The sequence below is a fragment of the Haliotis cracherodii genome, unplaced genomic scaffold (genome assembly GCF_022045235.1).
Source record: "Haliotis cracherodii isolate W230 unplaced genomic scaffold, xgHalCrac1.p SCAF_9, whole genome shotgun sequence".
Taxonomy (NCBI): Eukaryota; Metazoa; Mollusca; class Gastropoda; order Lepetellida; family Haliotidae; genus Haliotis; species Haliotis cracherodii.
This window is the reverse complement of record NW_027266343.1, coordinates 37060227-37078079: the sequence shown is the minus strand read 5'-3', so window position 1 is coordinate 37078079 and position 17853 is coordinate 37060227. Positions and strand designations below refer to the sequence as shown.

The window sequence follows — 17853 nt, the reverse complement described above, 5'->3', positions numbered from 1 at the left end:
ATGGAAAGGGACGCAAAGGAATATTTCTGGGGTGAGAATGTACTCTTTTAAACATGCAACGTGATTAATAACAACATTGGTTTAGAAGTATCTTAAACTGAACTTTCCAATTGATCTACTTGGGACGGTGTAACGGTGCGTTTCACGTAGGTGTAATTTGGGAGAAATGCTTTTCAATTGCCCATATAAAACATGTCTGACGATTCAAAATGTCCGTCTTCCAAATGGGATTTTTTTAAAATGACGTATGTTTCAGTGTTTGTAATACGAAAGTCTGTCACATTTATTATTATATATTTTTTGTCCCTGAAACCAAGAATTTGACACGTGCTTTTGTGGATTTTCGTTAAATGAGATCTCGCACATGTCACATTGAAATGAATATTGATGTAAACAAACATCCTATTTGTCAATTCCTTGCTTTATATATGAGCTTCTTACATCATTTATACAATTATGTTCTGGCACAAATAGGGTACTAATTAATATTGATAGGAATTCGAGATATTTAATTATTTACATACATGTTTATGAATGTTATAAAATGTGCGTCTGGTGTAAGAATAGCACTATAAAAGGTTGTAGTATTAACTTAGAAAATCAGAAAAGATCCAACTCAAGTGTGACCTATAGCCGTGAACAAATACTGGATTATAACTGGATTATGAGTTTTATTTGAAATTTAATCATGATTTCTATTTCCATTTTCAACTTCCACGCATCTAAAAGTGAAAACAAAAAAATAAACTCCAATTACAATCATCATGTTTCATTCTGACAAGTCCTTGGGGTATCGAGTTAGAATTAGACCCCAGCAACCTTTGCTGGTCGTAGTCGGAGATCCCCTTGAAGATCTGGAGCAAATGGTCATCAGCAACCTATGCTTGTAAGATATGACTAACAGTATCAGGTAGGCTCACTGTGTAGTCCCACTTACGTAGATCGATGTTCGATCACTGTACTGTCTGGTCAGGTCTCGTTTATTCACAGACCGTCGTCATAAAACTGTAATATTGCTGTGTATTGCGTTATACAAGAAACATGTTTTAAAGCGAGGAGACCAAATGGATCGGGTTTTAAGCTCGGTGACTTGATCGATTGCCGGTCATCGTACCCCGACGGCGTGGATATTTGGACATACATGTACCAATTATTGCATTGAGTGATCTAGACTCGATTATTTACAGATCGCAGTTACATAGTTGTAATAACGGTGTTTATCACACACACACACACACACACACACACACACACACACACACACACACACACACACACACACATCCCCTACCCACATACATATACATATTTCTTGATAACTATATTGTTGGTAGTTGCCTTTAGACAGATTGTGGATTGTTTGGAGAAGACAACTCCTACTCGAAAGTCTGTCCCAACTTAGTGGTAACTATGTGATGTGCGATGATTATAGGCTAGGGTTACGGATGTAGTTCTTTGCCACTGTATTGGCACAAATCAGCTTGGGGATGGCCACTGTTAAGCGTATCGTATATCACACGAGCTATGTCAGAGATGAGGGAACTTTTCCCATATGACACCTGTTTGTTTGGACGCTTATGAAAATTACCACTTTAATTTGGAAACTTTAATTGCCTTATGTAGCAGTGTGCACAGATCAGATATTTAAGGCAATATTTTCATTTGAACACACTTGCATGTGCACATGTTTTCAGCTATTAAGGGGCCATGCACAATTTTCTGAGATAATTGACATCAGTGCTGTTTGTCGTCGATTAATATCGAAAAAGTTCCACCTCGTGACAAACTTGTCAGGATGGGATTGTTAGTTTCATACATCCATGTAGTATAACAGTTCCCACATATACTACTCAAAGGAAGTTAAGACCATCCGATTCTTTCATATAACTATAGATCTGGCACGGCGAATAACCGAATACGTGTCCGGATAGGCGATGTTCGACTTTGGTGTATAAAGCTCGGGACTATTTGTTCCGGAATACCAGGGGTGTGTGGGAGGGATTGGTGTTGTGATGGTGTTACTGTTACTGCAGGTTGCCAGCTGACGAAGGAGGCCCCTTCCCAGACATGGTCCTTTCAGGAGGAGGAAGAAGACTCGGACTACCTCGTCCACACGCTCTTCCTCAGAAATGTCAGTATTCTTTTGCAGTGAATGAAAAGTCCATTTCCCCTCCGTGAATTTGTCAGATTATTGCTAAAAGCGGCCTAATTTCCAACTTACTCACACTATTCACTCTGTTGCACTTATTTGCTTGTTATCCCCCCGGCATATAATGCGGGGGGATATAGCGATCAGCCAGTCTGTCCGTCCGTAATCATTTCCTTTCCGGGGCAGAATTCCAAAACCATTCAGTGTATTTTGATCGAAACTTGGCAAAGCTATCAGGCACATACTGAAGTGATGCCTCTTGATATTTTGTAATTTTTGTAATTTTTATTTTTTTAAATCTTTATGGAAAGAAGTTGGACATAGACTCAATTGGGGATGGAGTTAGTTTCAGGGGCAGAATTCGAAAACCATTCAGTGTATTTGATCGAAACTTGGCAAATCTATCAGGCACATACGAAAGTGGTGCCTTTTGATTTTTTTGTTTTTTTACGAATTTTTATTTTTTACACTTTTTATGAAAAGAAGTTGGACCTAGACTCCATTGGGGAACGGGTTCGTTTCCGGGCCAGAATTCGAAAACCATTCAGTGGGTAAACAATGTATGCTTCTTGAAGAACATTCAACTGTTGACTCATTACATAGAGAATTGCACATTTTCTAGTGGTTACTTTACAGACAGCTGCCGGGGGGGGGGGGGGGGGGGGGGGGGGGGAGATATGTCATCTTTCTGATGACTCTTGTTTAATACTGCTATACTACACATTCACAAATCTGCAGTCCTGATGTACTTTTACGACTATGTACAGAGCATCTACCGCTACAGCGGAAGGTCTGTGGTTCGATGCCCGAGCACGTCATGTACCAAATAACGTAAACGTAATTTATTATGGTACAAGTTTTCCTTCCAGGCTCTCGGGACCGCCACCGTGGTCAGGTGGTAGAGCGTCCTCTCGTGTGGAGAGGCTCGCTGACTTGGTTGATGCATGTCATCGTATCCCAATTGCGTGGATCGATGCTCATATCTATCACTGGATTGTCTGGTCCTGACTTGATTATCAAGAGACCGCCGTCATACGGCTGGAATTTGCTGAATGCGGCGTTAAACAACAAACATACGAAAAACAAAAACCATGAAGAGGGGTTAGAAAGGGTCTTCAGTAATCCATGCTTGCTGTTAAAGAGGCGACTAAAGGGATCGGGTGGTCAGGGTCGCTGACTTGGTCGTTATGTCATTATATGCCAATTGCGTAGATCGATGCTCATGTCAATCACTGGATTGTCTGGTCTGGTCCAGACTCGATTATGCAGACTGCCGTCACATAGCTGGAATATTGCTGAGTGTGGCGTTAAGAAACAACACTCCGTATGATTATGTACAGTCAAAATGAGTTTCCCTATACCATAATGTCTTCACTCTGAGCAGCATCTCGGCACGTTTATGGTATAGAATTGCAACAATAACGCTAGGACACTGTCGTAAGTTTTAGATATGCCCAATGATCTTATGCTATTGAACGCCACTGGCAAATATTTGAATTTGAGGACAAGAATTTGAAATACTGGAAATTGTACGAATAGGGTTGTAATCCGCTCCTCCCTCCATGAACTATAATTTAAGTTTATTTTAATTTATCGCTGTCCCATATTCCCCCTTTCAAATGGTGATAAAAACCCAACTCAATTACACGGCTTCATATTTGGACCTGTATCAGTTGGTTAAATAAGATATTTTTACAGATTTAGATTTATTCCTGTAAATGGAGCCGCGTGTTTCAGTCTGTCCTGGGAGCCGAGGCCGTGAAAGGAGAACTGAATATTGTACAGGTGGAGACGAAGAGTTTTGAAGATAAGGATATCAAACAACCATTGTTCTCGTTACGGAATGGTGGACAAGAAACGGTAAGTTTCCTTCAAAATGCATGTCATGGAAACAATGTTACAATGTCATTATTTTTGCACCGGTGAGTTTGGAGCTAGTCCTGCTCGACTGACTTAAGAATCATAACTTTGAGAATTGGCAAAGTGTTGGTCATCAAATGTGACTAGTCATTAAAGACAGACATTGGAATTTTACTTGTCCTCCGCACAATTTAGTTCTCTGGGGCTTGAGGACTGCCATGAATTATTACAGACCGCCGTGATAAATGGAATAATGCTGATTGTGGCATTAGACAACCTTCAAAAACATCGTTTTCATCACAATTCACATGAAGTATAGATTTTAGAGCCGCTTTCGTTAACTTCAAGGCCCACCCCTCTGCGGGGAATACCCGGTTAGAACCGGTACCCAGCAGCCTGTGCTGGTCGGGCGGAAGAGGCGGACAATTGGGTCCGTTGGTCAGGCTCGGTGACTTAATGTCGTGCACTCGTACCCCCTTCGGCGTGGATCATTGTTCACTATCAGTCACTGGAATTTCTGGTCAAACCTTGATTATTAAGTGCAGACGTATACCTGAAACATTGCCGAATTCTGCGTTAAAAAAAACAAAGAAAAAAACCATCACCCAAACTGTATGCATACAACTTGTTTAAAGTTGCTATGTTCATTGTTTGGAAGTCTGGAGGGAAAGGTATAGTTGTAGGTCTATCAACTATATTTCAACTGCTGCGGACGTCATATACGATTAGAGTAGTCTCCCTTTGACCATACAACGTTCCCCTTTCGTAAAACCATGGAATGACGTAGCGAATGTAATATCAATGGAACAGGATTGATTTGTGGATTTCAACGTTTCTTATTCATTTGTAATACGATGTTTCAGTACAGATGTTAGTACTATTGTCAAGCATTTTAAAGGTTTCTTGTTCAAATTAGTGTAGTTGACAGAAATTGACAGCTGAATATTATTTTTAATTGTATAGAAAATTATGGATACTTTTCAGATGACGATGGACCTGAGTTTTGCCGGTGCGTGTAGCACCACGTTCCGGCTGGTGGAAGGTTCAGGGCCAGTACACATAGGTGGACAACATCTAGTGGGTAGGTCAACATACCCATAGTGGGAATAGTTGGTGTGTCACGACGCCAATAGTGGGTAGGTCAACATACCCATAGTGGGAATAGTTGGTGTGTCACAACGCCAGTAGTGGGTAGGTCAACATACCGATAGTGTGGATAGTTGGTGTGTCACGACGCCAATAGTAGGTAGGTCAACATACCGACAGTGTGGATAGTTGGTGTGTCACGACGCCAGGATTGGGTAGGTCAACATACCGACAGTGTGGATAGTTGGTGTGTCACGACGCCAATAGTGGGTAGGTCAACATACCCATAGTGGGAATAGTTGGTGTGTAAAGACGCCAGTAGTGGGTAGGTCAACATACCGACAGTGTGGATAGTTGGTGTGTCATGACGCCAGTAGTGGGTAGGTCACGACGCCAATAGTGGGTAGGTCAACATACCCATAGTGGGAATAGTTGGTGTGTCACGACGCCAATAGTGGGTAGGTCACGACGCCAATAGTGGGTAGGTCAACATACCCATAGTGGGAATAGTTGGTGTGTCACGACACCAATAGTGGGTAGGTCAACATACCGATAGTGGGAATAGTTGGTGTGTCACGACGCCAATAGTGGGTAGGTCAACATACCCATAGTGGGAATAGTTGGTGTGTCACAAAGCCAATAGTAGGTAGGTCAACATACCGATAGTGGGAATAGTTGGTGTGTCACGACGCCAATAGTAGGTAGGTCAACATACCGATAGTGGGAATAGTTGGTGTGTCACGAAGCCAATAGTGGGTAGGTCAACATACCGATAGTGGGAATAGTTGGTGTGTCACAACGCCAATAGTGGGTAGGTCAACATACCCATAGTGGGAATAGTTGGTGTGTCACGAAGCCAATAGTGGATAGGTCAACATACCGATAGTGGGAATAGTTGGTGTGTTACGACGCCAGTAGTGGGTAGGTCAACATACCCATAGTGGGAATAGTTGGTGTCACGACGCCAATAGTGGGTAGGTCACGATGCCAATAGTGGGTAGGTCATGACGCCAATAGTGGGTAGGTCAACATACCGATAGTGGGAATAGTTGGTGTGTCACGACGCCAATAGTGGGTAGGTCAACATACCGATAGTGTGGATAGTTGGTGTGTCATGACGCCAATAGTGGGTAGGTCAACATACCGATAGTGTGGATCGTTGGTGTGTCACGACACCAATAGTGGGTAGGTCAACATACCGATAGTGGGAATAGTTGGTGTGTCACAACACTAATATTGGGGATAGTATGTTTGGATACCGATAGTTGGTATGTCGCCATACGGAGAATGGGGTTAGTGGGTATGCCATGATACTGAGTGGGGTTAGTGGGTATGCCACAACACCGATATTGGGGATAGTATGTTTGGATACTGATAGTTGGTATGTCGCCATACGGAGAATGGAGATAGTGGGTATGTCATGATACTGACAGTGGGGTTAGTGGGTATGCCACAACACTAATATTGGGGATAGTATGTTTTGATACTGATAGTTGGTATGTCGCCATATCGAGAATGGGGATAGTGGGTATGTCATGATACTGACAGTGGGGTTAGTGGGTATGCCACAACACTAATATTGGGGATAGTATGTTTTGATACTGATAGTTGGTATGTCGCCATATCGAGAATGGGGATAGTGGGTATGTCATGATACTGACAGTGGGGTTAGTGGGTATGCCACAACACTAATATTGGGGATAGTATGTTTGGATACTGATAGTTGGTATGTCGCCATATCGAGAATGGGGATAGCGGGTAAGTCATGATACTGACAGTGGGGTTAGTGGGTATGCCACAACACTAATATTGGGGATAGTATGTTTGGCTACTGATAGTTAGTATGTCGCCATACCGTGAATGGGATTAGTGGATATACTATGACACGATACTGATAGTGGGTATGTCATGATACCGATAATGGCTATGTCACAATATCAATACTGTGTGTCTTGTTGCGATGGTATGTCATGATACCGATAATTCGTATAATCGCTATATCACGACACCGATAGTGGGTGTCACGATGCCAATTGTGGGTGTCACGATGGGGATAGAGTGAGTATGGTTTTACGCCGCTTTTAGCAATATTCCAGCAATATCACGGCGGGGGGGGGGGGGGGGGGGCACCAGAAATGGGCTCCACACATTGTACCCATGTCGGGAATCGAACCCGGGTCTTAGGCGTGACGAGCGAACGCTTTAACCACTAGGCTACCCGACCGCCCCCGATCTGGATAGATGGTATGTAACATAACATATAGTGGGTGTCACGATACCGATAATGGCCATGTCTGTACCAATGTTGAGAATGTCACGATATCGGTATTGTGTATTTCATGATGGGATAATATGTCACAATACTAAAAGATGGAATGTCGCCATTTCGATTGGAGGAATGTCAGGTACATGATACCTTGTATGTAACGAAAGCACGTATTTCACGGTCCAGACACACGGTGTCACGATACTGGATCGTATTTGCGTCCCGATACCCATAGCGTTAGTTGATACGTTACAAAACAAACAACGAAGATGAAAGTATGCCACAATAATAGTAATGCATGTTTTATGCAGCATTAAGCCGCCTGTCGTGGACTACCGAAACGAGGGGCGGTCGGGTAGCCTAGTGGTTAAAGAGTTCGCTCGTCACGCCGATGACCCGGGTTCGATTACCGACATTGGTACAATGTCACCGCCGTGATATTGCTGGAATATTACTAAAAGCGGCGTAAAACCATACTCACGCACTCACTACCGAAACGAGGTCGAACACATGTTCCTGACTTTGTACCATGCTGTTCCAGAATTCCCACCCGAACACAACATGAGTCAAGACGAGTCCGAGTTCTTTACCGAGGACGACATCGAACACGAGGACGACGATGATGAAGACGACGAGGAAGATTCGCCCAAGGGCAAGAAGTCCCAGAAGAGAAAGGCCAGCTCACAGACAACAGCTAAGTCGAAGGTAGATCAGGTACTTTTATTGTGGTTAGTGAGGTATTTACACAGGGATTCTTAGCTGCCAGTACTCCCAGGGCCCGTTCCACAAAGCGAACGTAGCGCAATGACAGTTGTAAGTCTGTTAAAGTATTGGAGTTACGATCATCTGAGCCTACGGTCGCCTTGTGGAAGGGACTTGTGTTCGGCGCAAATGATCAAATGGGACTTTCACTGATAACAAGTGACTTTCATATCTGTACTCCTCAAAAGAAGTTAAGGAACACCCGATCCTTACATGTTACTGCAGTCAATCTGTCACTCCACGATAGATTAACTACAATAGATAGTAATAGTTTGTCTGTTTGTTGTTTAAAGCCGCACTCAGCACTATTCCAGTTATGACGGCGGTCTTTAAATGATCGAGTGGGTTGCCGAAGACCAATTCTAACCGGGATCTTCATGGGCCTGTAATCAATTGCGTATATAATTGAAATTATTGTTCCCCTGAAGTGAGATAGTTCCCCAACCTTGCGGGTGAAAAGTTCCAACATGCCAGAAGTAAATGCAAAACCTACCAGCCAGTGTTAACACGTTTGGTGCTGCATCTGAATTGTTTTTCAGAAAGGAAAGATGGAAGTTAGCGCTGAGGACGAAGACGATGACGAAGACGTAAGTGTAGTTTGTGTCGTTGCATGTCCTCGTGAACATAAAATTTGATATTTGTTTTAGGAAGGCAAAGTCTCTTGTCAACTGTCAGACAAGCACGTTTCGCTCAAGTTATACAAGTCATTTGCTTGTTAACTTGAATTTTAGGATGTAGATAATCTATGGGATAAGTATCTTATTGAAAGAGACGATTTCCCGGTTTCACTCTTGAAATAAATTACGTCTAGAACTTGAAATAAGCACCGCACCACGATAATGGTCACTCTCAGCATATAAAACAATAAATGAACAATATAAACGGTCAAATTTCTTCTCCTAGTCCTATTTGCAGGTTGCTCTAGCGTCAGTACGACCAGACCCGTGACGATTCTGAGTAGAATACGTCATCAGCAACCAATACTTGCCGTGAAAGGCGACTGTGCTTGTCGTAAAAAGCGACTAACGGGATCGGGTGGTCAGATTCGCTGACTTGGTTGATGCGTGTCATCGTATCCCAATTGCGTGGATTGATGCTTATGTCAGTCACTTGATTGTCTGGTCCAGACTCGATTATTTACAGACTGCCATCATTATAGCTGGAATATTGCTGAGTGCGGCGTTAAACAATAAACAAACAAACAAACCGAACACTGGTTTGTCTGGTCCTATGATTCATATGCCGCCGTGATGATGTCCACTGCAGCGTCAAAGATTCTCAAGCCTCTCGGTGTTCTATTCCCATCCTTGTGATTTAAAAAAAAATTTAATGGTTGAAAACAAATAATTTTTGAAAGGGAATCCCCGGCCGCGTCATACCACAAAACGTTAAATGATGTTTTTTGTTGTTACCCTGCCTGGTGCTTGGCTTTAAGGGAATAAAACAAGGAGTCGGACCGTGTCTGAGTTGGGTATTCATGTTCAACTGCGGCATGTTATCTTGATAGCACTAAAATCATCGGCATTCGTCCGGACTGGTCCAAGCAGACCCAAACACGCGTCTCTATAAAAGTGCAATAAACTTGAACGCGACGTTAAACCCAATCTCAACTCACCTTGAACGCAACGTTAAACAACATTTCACCTTACCGTCTACTTTTGTCAGCACTGTTTAATTTTTCTGCTATTTAAGTAGACGTCTAATCTTGCACCACACATACTAAATAGAACCAGACAACCTCGGCTCATTTTGTCCAGTCACGATTAAGATTGTAACTTATGGTCATTAGTGAAATTAAACACTTTTAATTAGTCAATTTGAGAAATTGCTACTAGCATCAAGCAGATCATGTTGCCGAACTGTTGCCTGTCGACCGAGGACGCCCGCCGCATGGAGGAATGTCCCCGGTGACGGGGCAGTGTATAAAACAGCCGCTTGAGATGAAACAAGATTTATGTGAGGCTTTGATTTCACTACTTTACTTCAACGTACTATGTCAGTATTACATTTTCTACATTTTTGGATCAGATTCAAGTGCTATCATTTGGACAAAATTTCAATCAAGTGAAATCCCAATCCTTGTGTTGTCACCTTGGGGTATTTCTCGTGTATTGTTTATCAGCAGGGACGGGCAGGGTAACAGGGTAGGTTTAGATTACAGGTAAAAATATGGCCCCAAAGCCGATTAGCTCCGGAACAGATGTTGATAGATTAACTCTGTGGCTGCTGGCGGCGATGTAATGCGACCCTTGAGTCGCAAGCCGCGGAGACATTAGGGCTGTGTAATTCCCTTCTCACTCACTTCACTCAGGCCACGTTTTTTAGGAAGGGTTTTAACTTTTAAGGAGTAAATATGTGTAGAAGTATTAGATCCTCTACCGTTGTTATGTTGTTTAATGCCCCACTCAGCAATATTCCAGCTATATGACTGCGGTCTGTAAATACTAGTCTGGGCCAGACAATCCAGTGAGTAACATTTGCGTCATGTACCAATATTATACAGCAGGATCCAAATAAGGTACAAACTGGATAAATAAACATACCTGGTTCAATATGTGAACGTTGTGCATATTTATGCACATAGGTTCTATTGTTTTTCCCAAGTGGGTATTGGGGCTTAGAATCAATACCAGTGGATGGAAATTAGACAGTCTCATTGGCATAATTGGTTCCAAATAATCCAGTCTGTAAAGGCCACTAAACTAAATCTTTGCCTTTTGACTGAGTAAGTTCGTGAGCCGTCATGATTGTAGTTTCTAGCATCCCACGCCTGTCTGGTCCAGACTCGATTATTTGCAGACCAACCAACCAACCAAACCATGCTTGTAAAAGGCAACAAACGGGATTTCCGACTTGGTTGATGCATGTCATCGTATCCCAACTGCGTAGATCGATGCTCATGAAGTCAATAACTGGATTGTCTGGTCCAGCCTCGATTATGCACAAACCGTTTTCGTATAGATCGAACATTGCTGAGTGCGGCGTTAAACAGAAATAGGTGAAACGTGAAGGTCAACGCAAATATGACCCTTATTTCATTTCCTAACTTATACTCCAAGGAATCTATAGAAATATCCTTAGCACACGTTGAGTAATGTATGATAAGTGCACCCAACACCGTGTTGATAAAGCTGTTCAATGAGGCCCTGAACTGGTCTGTTGGAAGTGATTAGATCGCGGCAGAGCGGTAGACAAACTCATAACTCCTCGTCCACTGTGATGTTAGATCCCAAGTCTTCAAGTGTAGACTATTCTGCAAGTAGGATTATGTGACTTGTTGACGGAACATTTCCTATCACTGTTATGACCGAGATCTTTCACACATTGGAAAGCGGTTAACCTATCTTCACACCATCTTGGACACATGATGTACGGGTGTGTTCTCACCTGTCGCGGTTTGCCTGTGCCAGACTTTAGTTCGTGAACTCTGTTGACGTAACCTATTTCGTCATAGTTCTAGGTCTTCAACTTGACCTTATCCATGAACTAGGCTTGTTGGGGTGACCTTACCCCATTTTTCAGTGTGACCTGCCCAAAGCTCTTGTCAAATCTCATATACTATTCAAAAGAAGTTAATGAAAACCTATCCCTACTCAGCGCACCCCCCCCCCCCCCCCCCCCCCCCCCGCCACACACACACGCACACACAGCGTCTGTGATATAGTTTGAAGTAGCATATACATGAACTTTGTTTCCCTCTTTATTATTTCGCTTGTTTTGTGTTCTTTCAAAGATTTTATCTGGAAGTTTACACCATTCGATTCGCTGTCTGTTGTTTAACGCCGCTCTCGGCAATACTCCAGCTATATGATGGCGGCCTGTAAAATAATCCGAGTCTGGACCAGGCAATCCAGTTTAGCATCGCTCCATGCAATTGGGATACAATGACATGCATCATGCAACTAAGTCAGCAAGCCTGACCACCCGATCCCGTTAGTTGCCTCTTACGGCAAATATGGGTTGCTGAAGACCTTATACTAAACCGGAACTTCACGGGTCACACCATTCGATGAGTTTCATCGAGCCAAAAAGTTTTTCTCATATGAAATTTCGACTTTGTTTGTGGTATTTATGATTTTTATATATATTTCATTTGTTACTAAATAAACACGGGGCGATTCCCAGATGTTCTAGTCGTTAGAGGCGACGGTAAGGATCGGGTGGTCAGGCTGGTTTGCGTGGCGTTGCATTGCATAGCGACAGTATGGATCTTTGCTTACAATATCAACACTGGATTATCTGGTCCAGGCTCGATTTTTTTACCAGCCGCCGTCATATAACGGATAATTGCTGACTGCTGCGTTTGTCAGCGTTTGCTCGTGGCTTTCACCAAAGGGTTAAGTGTCTGACGTCCATCTTTCCCCCGACAAAATGGTGTTACTAGATAATGTTCAAAGCGGTATAGAGCTCACCGCCGTCATATAACGGATAATTGCTGACTGCTGCGTTTGTCAGCGTTTGCTCGTGGCTTTCACCAAATGGTTAAGTGTCTGACGTCCATCTTTCCCTCGACAAAATGGTGTTACTAGATAATGTTCAAAGCGGTATAGAGCTCACCGCCGTCATATAACGGATAATTGCTGACTGCTGCGTTTGTCAGCGTTTGCTCGTGGCTTTCACCAAATGGTTAAGTGTCTGACGTCCATCTTTCCCTCGACAAAATGGTGTTACTAAATAATGTTCAAAGCGGTATAGAGCTCACCGCCGTCATATAACGGATAATTGCTGACTGCTGCGTTTGTCAGCGTTTGCTCGTGGCTTTCACCAAAGGGTTAAGTGTCTGACGTCCATCTTTCCCCCGACAAAATGGTGTTACTAGATAATGTTCAAAGCGGTATAGAGCTCACCGCCGTCATATAACGGATAATTGCTGACTGCTGCGTTTGTCAGCGTTTGCTCGTGGCTTTCACCAAATGGTTAAGTGTCTGACGTCCATCTTTCCCTCGACAAAATGGTGTTACTAGATAATGTTCAAAGCGGTATAGAGCTCACCGCCGTCATATAACGGATAATTGCTGACTGCTGCGTTTGTCAGCGTTTGCTCGTGGCTTTCACCAAATGGTTAAGTGTCTGACGTCCATCTTTCCCTCGACAAAATGGTGTTACTAAATAATGTTCAAAGCGGTATAGAGCTCATTGTTCCCCGACGGCGTGGATAGTTGCTCATGATGTTAGCCACTGGTTTGTCTGGCAACTATTTGCTGTATTACCGCTGTGTGCCATTAAAGTCATCTGACAAGTATACTACTCAAAAGAAGTTAAGGACCACCCGATTTTCATATCACTATCGCAAAGGTCATGCCATAACAGATTAACTATATAATATGAAAGAATCGGGTAGTCCTTAACTTCTTTTGAGTAGTATAATCCATCACTTGTATGATCCGACTGAACCGGGTATCGCGTGGTTACTTTGTACAACCTAGTATAGATGATCCTTTCAACAGTAATATAAGTCGTATAACCTACCGAACACTGGCTACTGAAGACTGCTGCTTGCCGACATGATACTAGAATGTTGACAAAGGGCCATATTGAATTCTCCTGTTTTCTTCTATACGGTGTTATAGTAATCTCAGCGTTAAGGTCGCTTAGTCCAAATGGTTCCAGGTGGTCATCCAACCAATTACTGTCCCCTCGAAGTCCATTTGGCAACTCGACCCCCAGTTAAGTTGTTTTTTACGATATTGATGAGTTGCTCGGGGATCTATTCTATACTGTAATCCCCCGCGGGACATGAGACCAGAGTCACATGGCCCGCTATGGCAGGCCAGATTGCTTCATGTATTCGTTGCCATAATAACCATGTGGATTTATGATCAAGGTATTTTAGATTCGTATTATCGTCAACAAATATCCGACTTAACTTTTGATAAGGATAATCACATATGCGAATCCATTAAAACATACCCTTGACATTATGAGAATCAGTTAAAATTTGGTGTACCATGGAAAGAAAAAAACATCGCTATCCAAAGTGGTGTAGTATATATGCGATGGGGTAGCACTGTGGTCAAAGCGTTCGCTTCTCCCATCGACGTTCCGGGTTTGATACCTTATATCGGTAGAGCAGTGTTGCAGGAAAACCATGTAAAAATCGAGAGAGAAAAAGTGTATCACTTATTTGAAGCATTAATTGACACTTAAACCTGCTTTGAGATTCCGGGACAGGGAAGGTCCTCTTTTTGATTTAAACAAATTTAATTCACTAGGAAAAGGATTGGGTACACGTTAGCTAGCTACAACTTAGCTAGCCCTCTCCCAAAATATGTACATGGTTAGCGTTGTATAATAACAGTAGAAATATGTATGTTTAATGCCGTAATCAGCAATGTTCCAGCTATTTGACGGCATACTGTAAATAATCGAGTCTGGACCAGTCAATTCAGTGATATCAGGATCATCGATTCACGCAATTACGATAACATGCATCAATCAAGTCAGCAAGCCTCACCCCCTGATCCCGTTAGTCGCCTCCAACGACAAGCATAGTCGCCTCTTAAAGCAAGCATGGGTTGCTGAAAACCTATTCGCTACCGGATCTTCACGGATCAGGTGAAATATGTCAAAATATAGAAGCAGCAGGAAACTTAACTTTACTTTTACTTAAATCTATTGATGCAGTTGATAAAGTAGTGATGGACAAATGTAATTAACGTTGTATATGAGCTGAGATCACCGTTACCCCATAGTCGACTGAAATGAGGATCGGTTGGTCAAAATGTGTCCTACTTTCAATTTTTAAATTGCCACGTTCGGGCACTATAGTTGACGCTCGTAGGTGTAGAACCTTTTAATAGCATGAGGTACCTGGACTCTTTTTGCGCAAAGATAATTGTGTTAAGAGTTTCGTAACAGCCATACTTGAGCATACTTACGATCGTCATTGCGCTAAGATTGTTTGTGAGAGCCGGCCCTGGTGTTTAATGAAGCACATGTTACTGTGTCCATTGGTACATGATGTTTGTGGTGTTACAGGAGGACGAAGAAGACATGGACGACGATGACGATGAAGACGACGATGAAGACGACGATGAGGAAGAGGAAACACCAGAGAAAACGTAAAGTTATATTGCCTTTAGTGTTGGTGCGGTTGTGTAGCCTTATCAGCAAGCGTGTCTCGCTTGTGGTAAGGCGGCACGTATGTCAAAAGACACCGCAATTCGCTGTGCATAGTTGCCTCCCTTGGGTACGCCAGGAATTAATGATCATGGGTGATGGTACCAGATTTTCTAGGTCCCCGTGCTCGTGGGTTTCACCAAAGCGGTAAACGTCTGAGACTTGCATCACTTCAGGCTTTCCTCCCACATCAACCTGACACGCTGAGCCTGTATCGCAGTTTATCATTGAACATATTCACATTGTATCTCTCTCTCTCTCTCTCTCTCATATATATATATATATATTCTTATATATATATATATATATATATATATATATATATATATATAATATATATATATATATATATATATATATATATATATATATATATATATATTACTCAAAAGAAGTTAAGGATCACCTGATTCTTTCATATTACAATAGTTAATCTCTCATGCCATGACAGATTAACATTACCAATAAGAAAGAATGGGTGATCCTTAACTTCTTTTGAGTAGTATATATATATGAGAGAGAGATACAATGTGAATATATAAATATAATGGTCCGTATGCATGCTGTTTAGATTGAGACCGAAATGAATTTGGATTTTTATTTGTTATGATCTCCCACATATACTTGTGTTGACGGCAATATATGGTTGCATGATATTTTCTTTTGTTTACAGAAAGAAGAAAGGCAAAAAGGTGAGTCGTTATTTGTGGTTCCGTGTTCACGTTGACGCAACTCACTCCAGTAGCAATGGGTTTGAATCCCGGGGGCGACCCCAGACGTTAAAAGATGGTATTTGCTGTTTCCCTTCTGTCGCATGGTATCTCGGTGCAAGAGCACTATAGAACTGGACTAGTGCATGCACATACATACACAAACACATACAAGTTCGCACGCACGCACGCACGCACGCACGCACGCACGCACATGCCTTGGAACGTGACCCGTGAAGAACCAGTGTAGAATAGGTCTTCAGCAACCCATGCTTGCCGTAAAAGCAACGATGCTATTCTAAGAGGCGACTAACGGGATCGGGTGGTCAGCCTCGCTGACTTGGTTGATGCATGTCATCGAATCCCAATTGTGTGGATCGATGCTCATGTCAATCACTGGATTGTCTGGTCCAGCCTCGATTATTTACAGACCGCCGTCATATAGCTTCCATATTGCTGAGTGGCATTAAACAACAAACAAACAAACAAAACGTACGTACGTACGTACGTAGGCTATGTAACTGAAATAATATCGAACGCGACGTTTACCCAGTTAACCTCACCACCTATCGAAATGTAGTTCATGACGATACGTGTTGAATGCCAAATTTTGTTAAATCGCGCCGTAAAGAAAAACGAGAATTAAAGAGTAAATGAATATACTTTGATTTTGTTTATATCCTCTTCATGTTTTGTCAGCCCTCTTGGGAGGGGCTGATAGAGGGACAGATGGGGGTCAATGGCTCCCTCACACAGCCGATCCATCATGCCTCATCCATCATGCCCCGCCTAACGCTGGTGTGGTCTGGAGAGGTGTTAGCGCTCGTATTCTCCTGTTGGTGATAATCCTCCAGACAGATTGCACAAAAAGCTCCACTATTCTCATTGATGGGTGTTGATATGAAGTATAACAAGTAATTGTGTGAGGATGGGGAATTAATGGGGATAAGAGAGGAAGCACGTGCCACAGAGACAGTAGGTGTATTAAGCGGATAAGCGGCACCGTCAGGGCCAACAACAAGGTATTGTCAGCTGTTATACACCCGCCATTTGACAACGGCAGTGTTGTATGAAATATTACTTATACATAAAGCTTGGCGTGTCGAACAACGCGACGAGACGTGTTGAGTATTGATAAAAAATACTCCCACTTTAACCCATCCTCTCGCACCTTGATTTCTTACAATTGTTTTGACGTTGACGCAGGGGATGATTTATGGCGTTTAAATTACACTAAAATCAGTTATTCCGCTGAAGTTAGCTTTAAGTGTATCAGTACCACAGGTAATGGTGATACTTATGGCTTTGAAATTACACTAAAATCAGTTATTCCGCTGAAGTTGGCTTGTAGTATATCAGTACCATAGGTAATGGTGGCCAATGCCGCTGCCCCAGCATTTTACACGCAACCGTACAATGACGTTTTGATCAAAACAGACAACCGTATGATCGTGTTTTTGCCGGTATTTAGTTCATAGAAAATGATTAATAGTATCATTTTAAGTCATACGCTCCAGAGGTATGTTTGAAAAGTGACAAGCAACGCAGTTGTACACATTCCCAGCGAGCATATCTGGGATTGTTTCTCCGACAAAAGTTAAGTTCTTGGAATATTTCTACAGCTAAATGCCATGACGTTGATGTCACATTATTGCACTGTGGGGTGAAAGCTGTACGACTGACTTTTGTGGTAAGTCATGCTCTCGTTTTTTTTAAATGTCTTGTCATTTGAATGGTGTTACCTTCCATTAATGCCCGTTTGTGAATAACTGAAGACTTGATAGAGGATCCCCATGAGGTTCGCCCGGGCCACCTGTTTAACTCCACCTCGAGTCATGGCGGGTTAGAGACATATAAAACTACCGATCATTGAAGCCAAAACGTCCATTTGAATAGGATTG

The 17853-nt window shown here is 42.6% G+C and overlaps 1 protein-coding gene across 1 annotated transcript in view; it reads left to right on the top strand.

The window, feature by feature from the left end:
• Window positions 1-17853, top strand: part of LOC139451864 (mucin-2-like) — a 52584-nt gene continuing 34731 nt past the window's right edge. The window contains exons 1-9 of the mRNA XM_071233158.1: window positions 1-31; window positions 2034-2131; window positions 3887-4009; window positions 4994-5090; window positions 7903-8075; window positions 8663-8710; window positions 15102-15184; window positions 15916-15934; window positions 16652-16750. Coding sequence (XP_071089259.1) covers window positions 1-31; window positions 2034-2131; window positions 3887-4009; window positions 4994-5090; window positions 7903-8075; window positions 8663-8710; window positions 15102-15184; window positions 15916-15934; window positions 16652-16750 — 771 coding nt within the window. The remainder of the gene's footprint in view (window positions 32-2033; window positions 2132-3886; window positions 4010-4993; window positions 5091-7902; window positions 8076-8662; window positions 8711-15101; window positions 15185-15915; window positions 15935-16651; window positions 16751-17853) is intronic.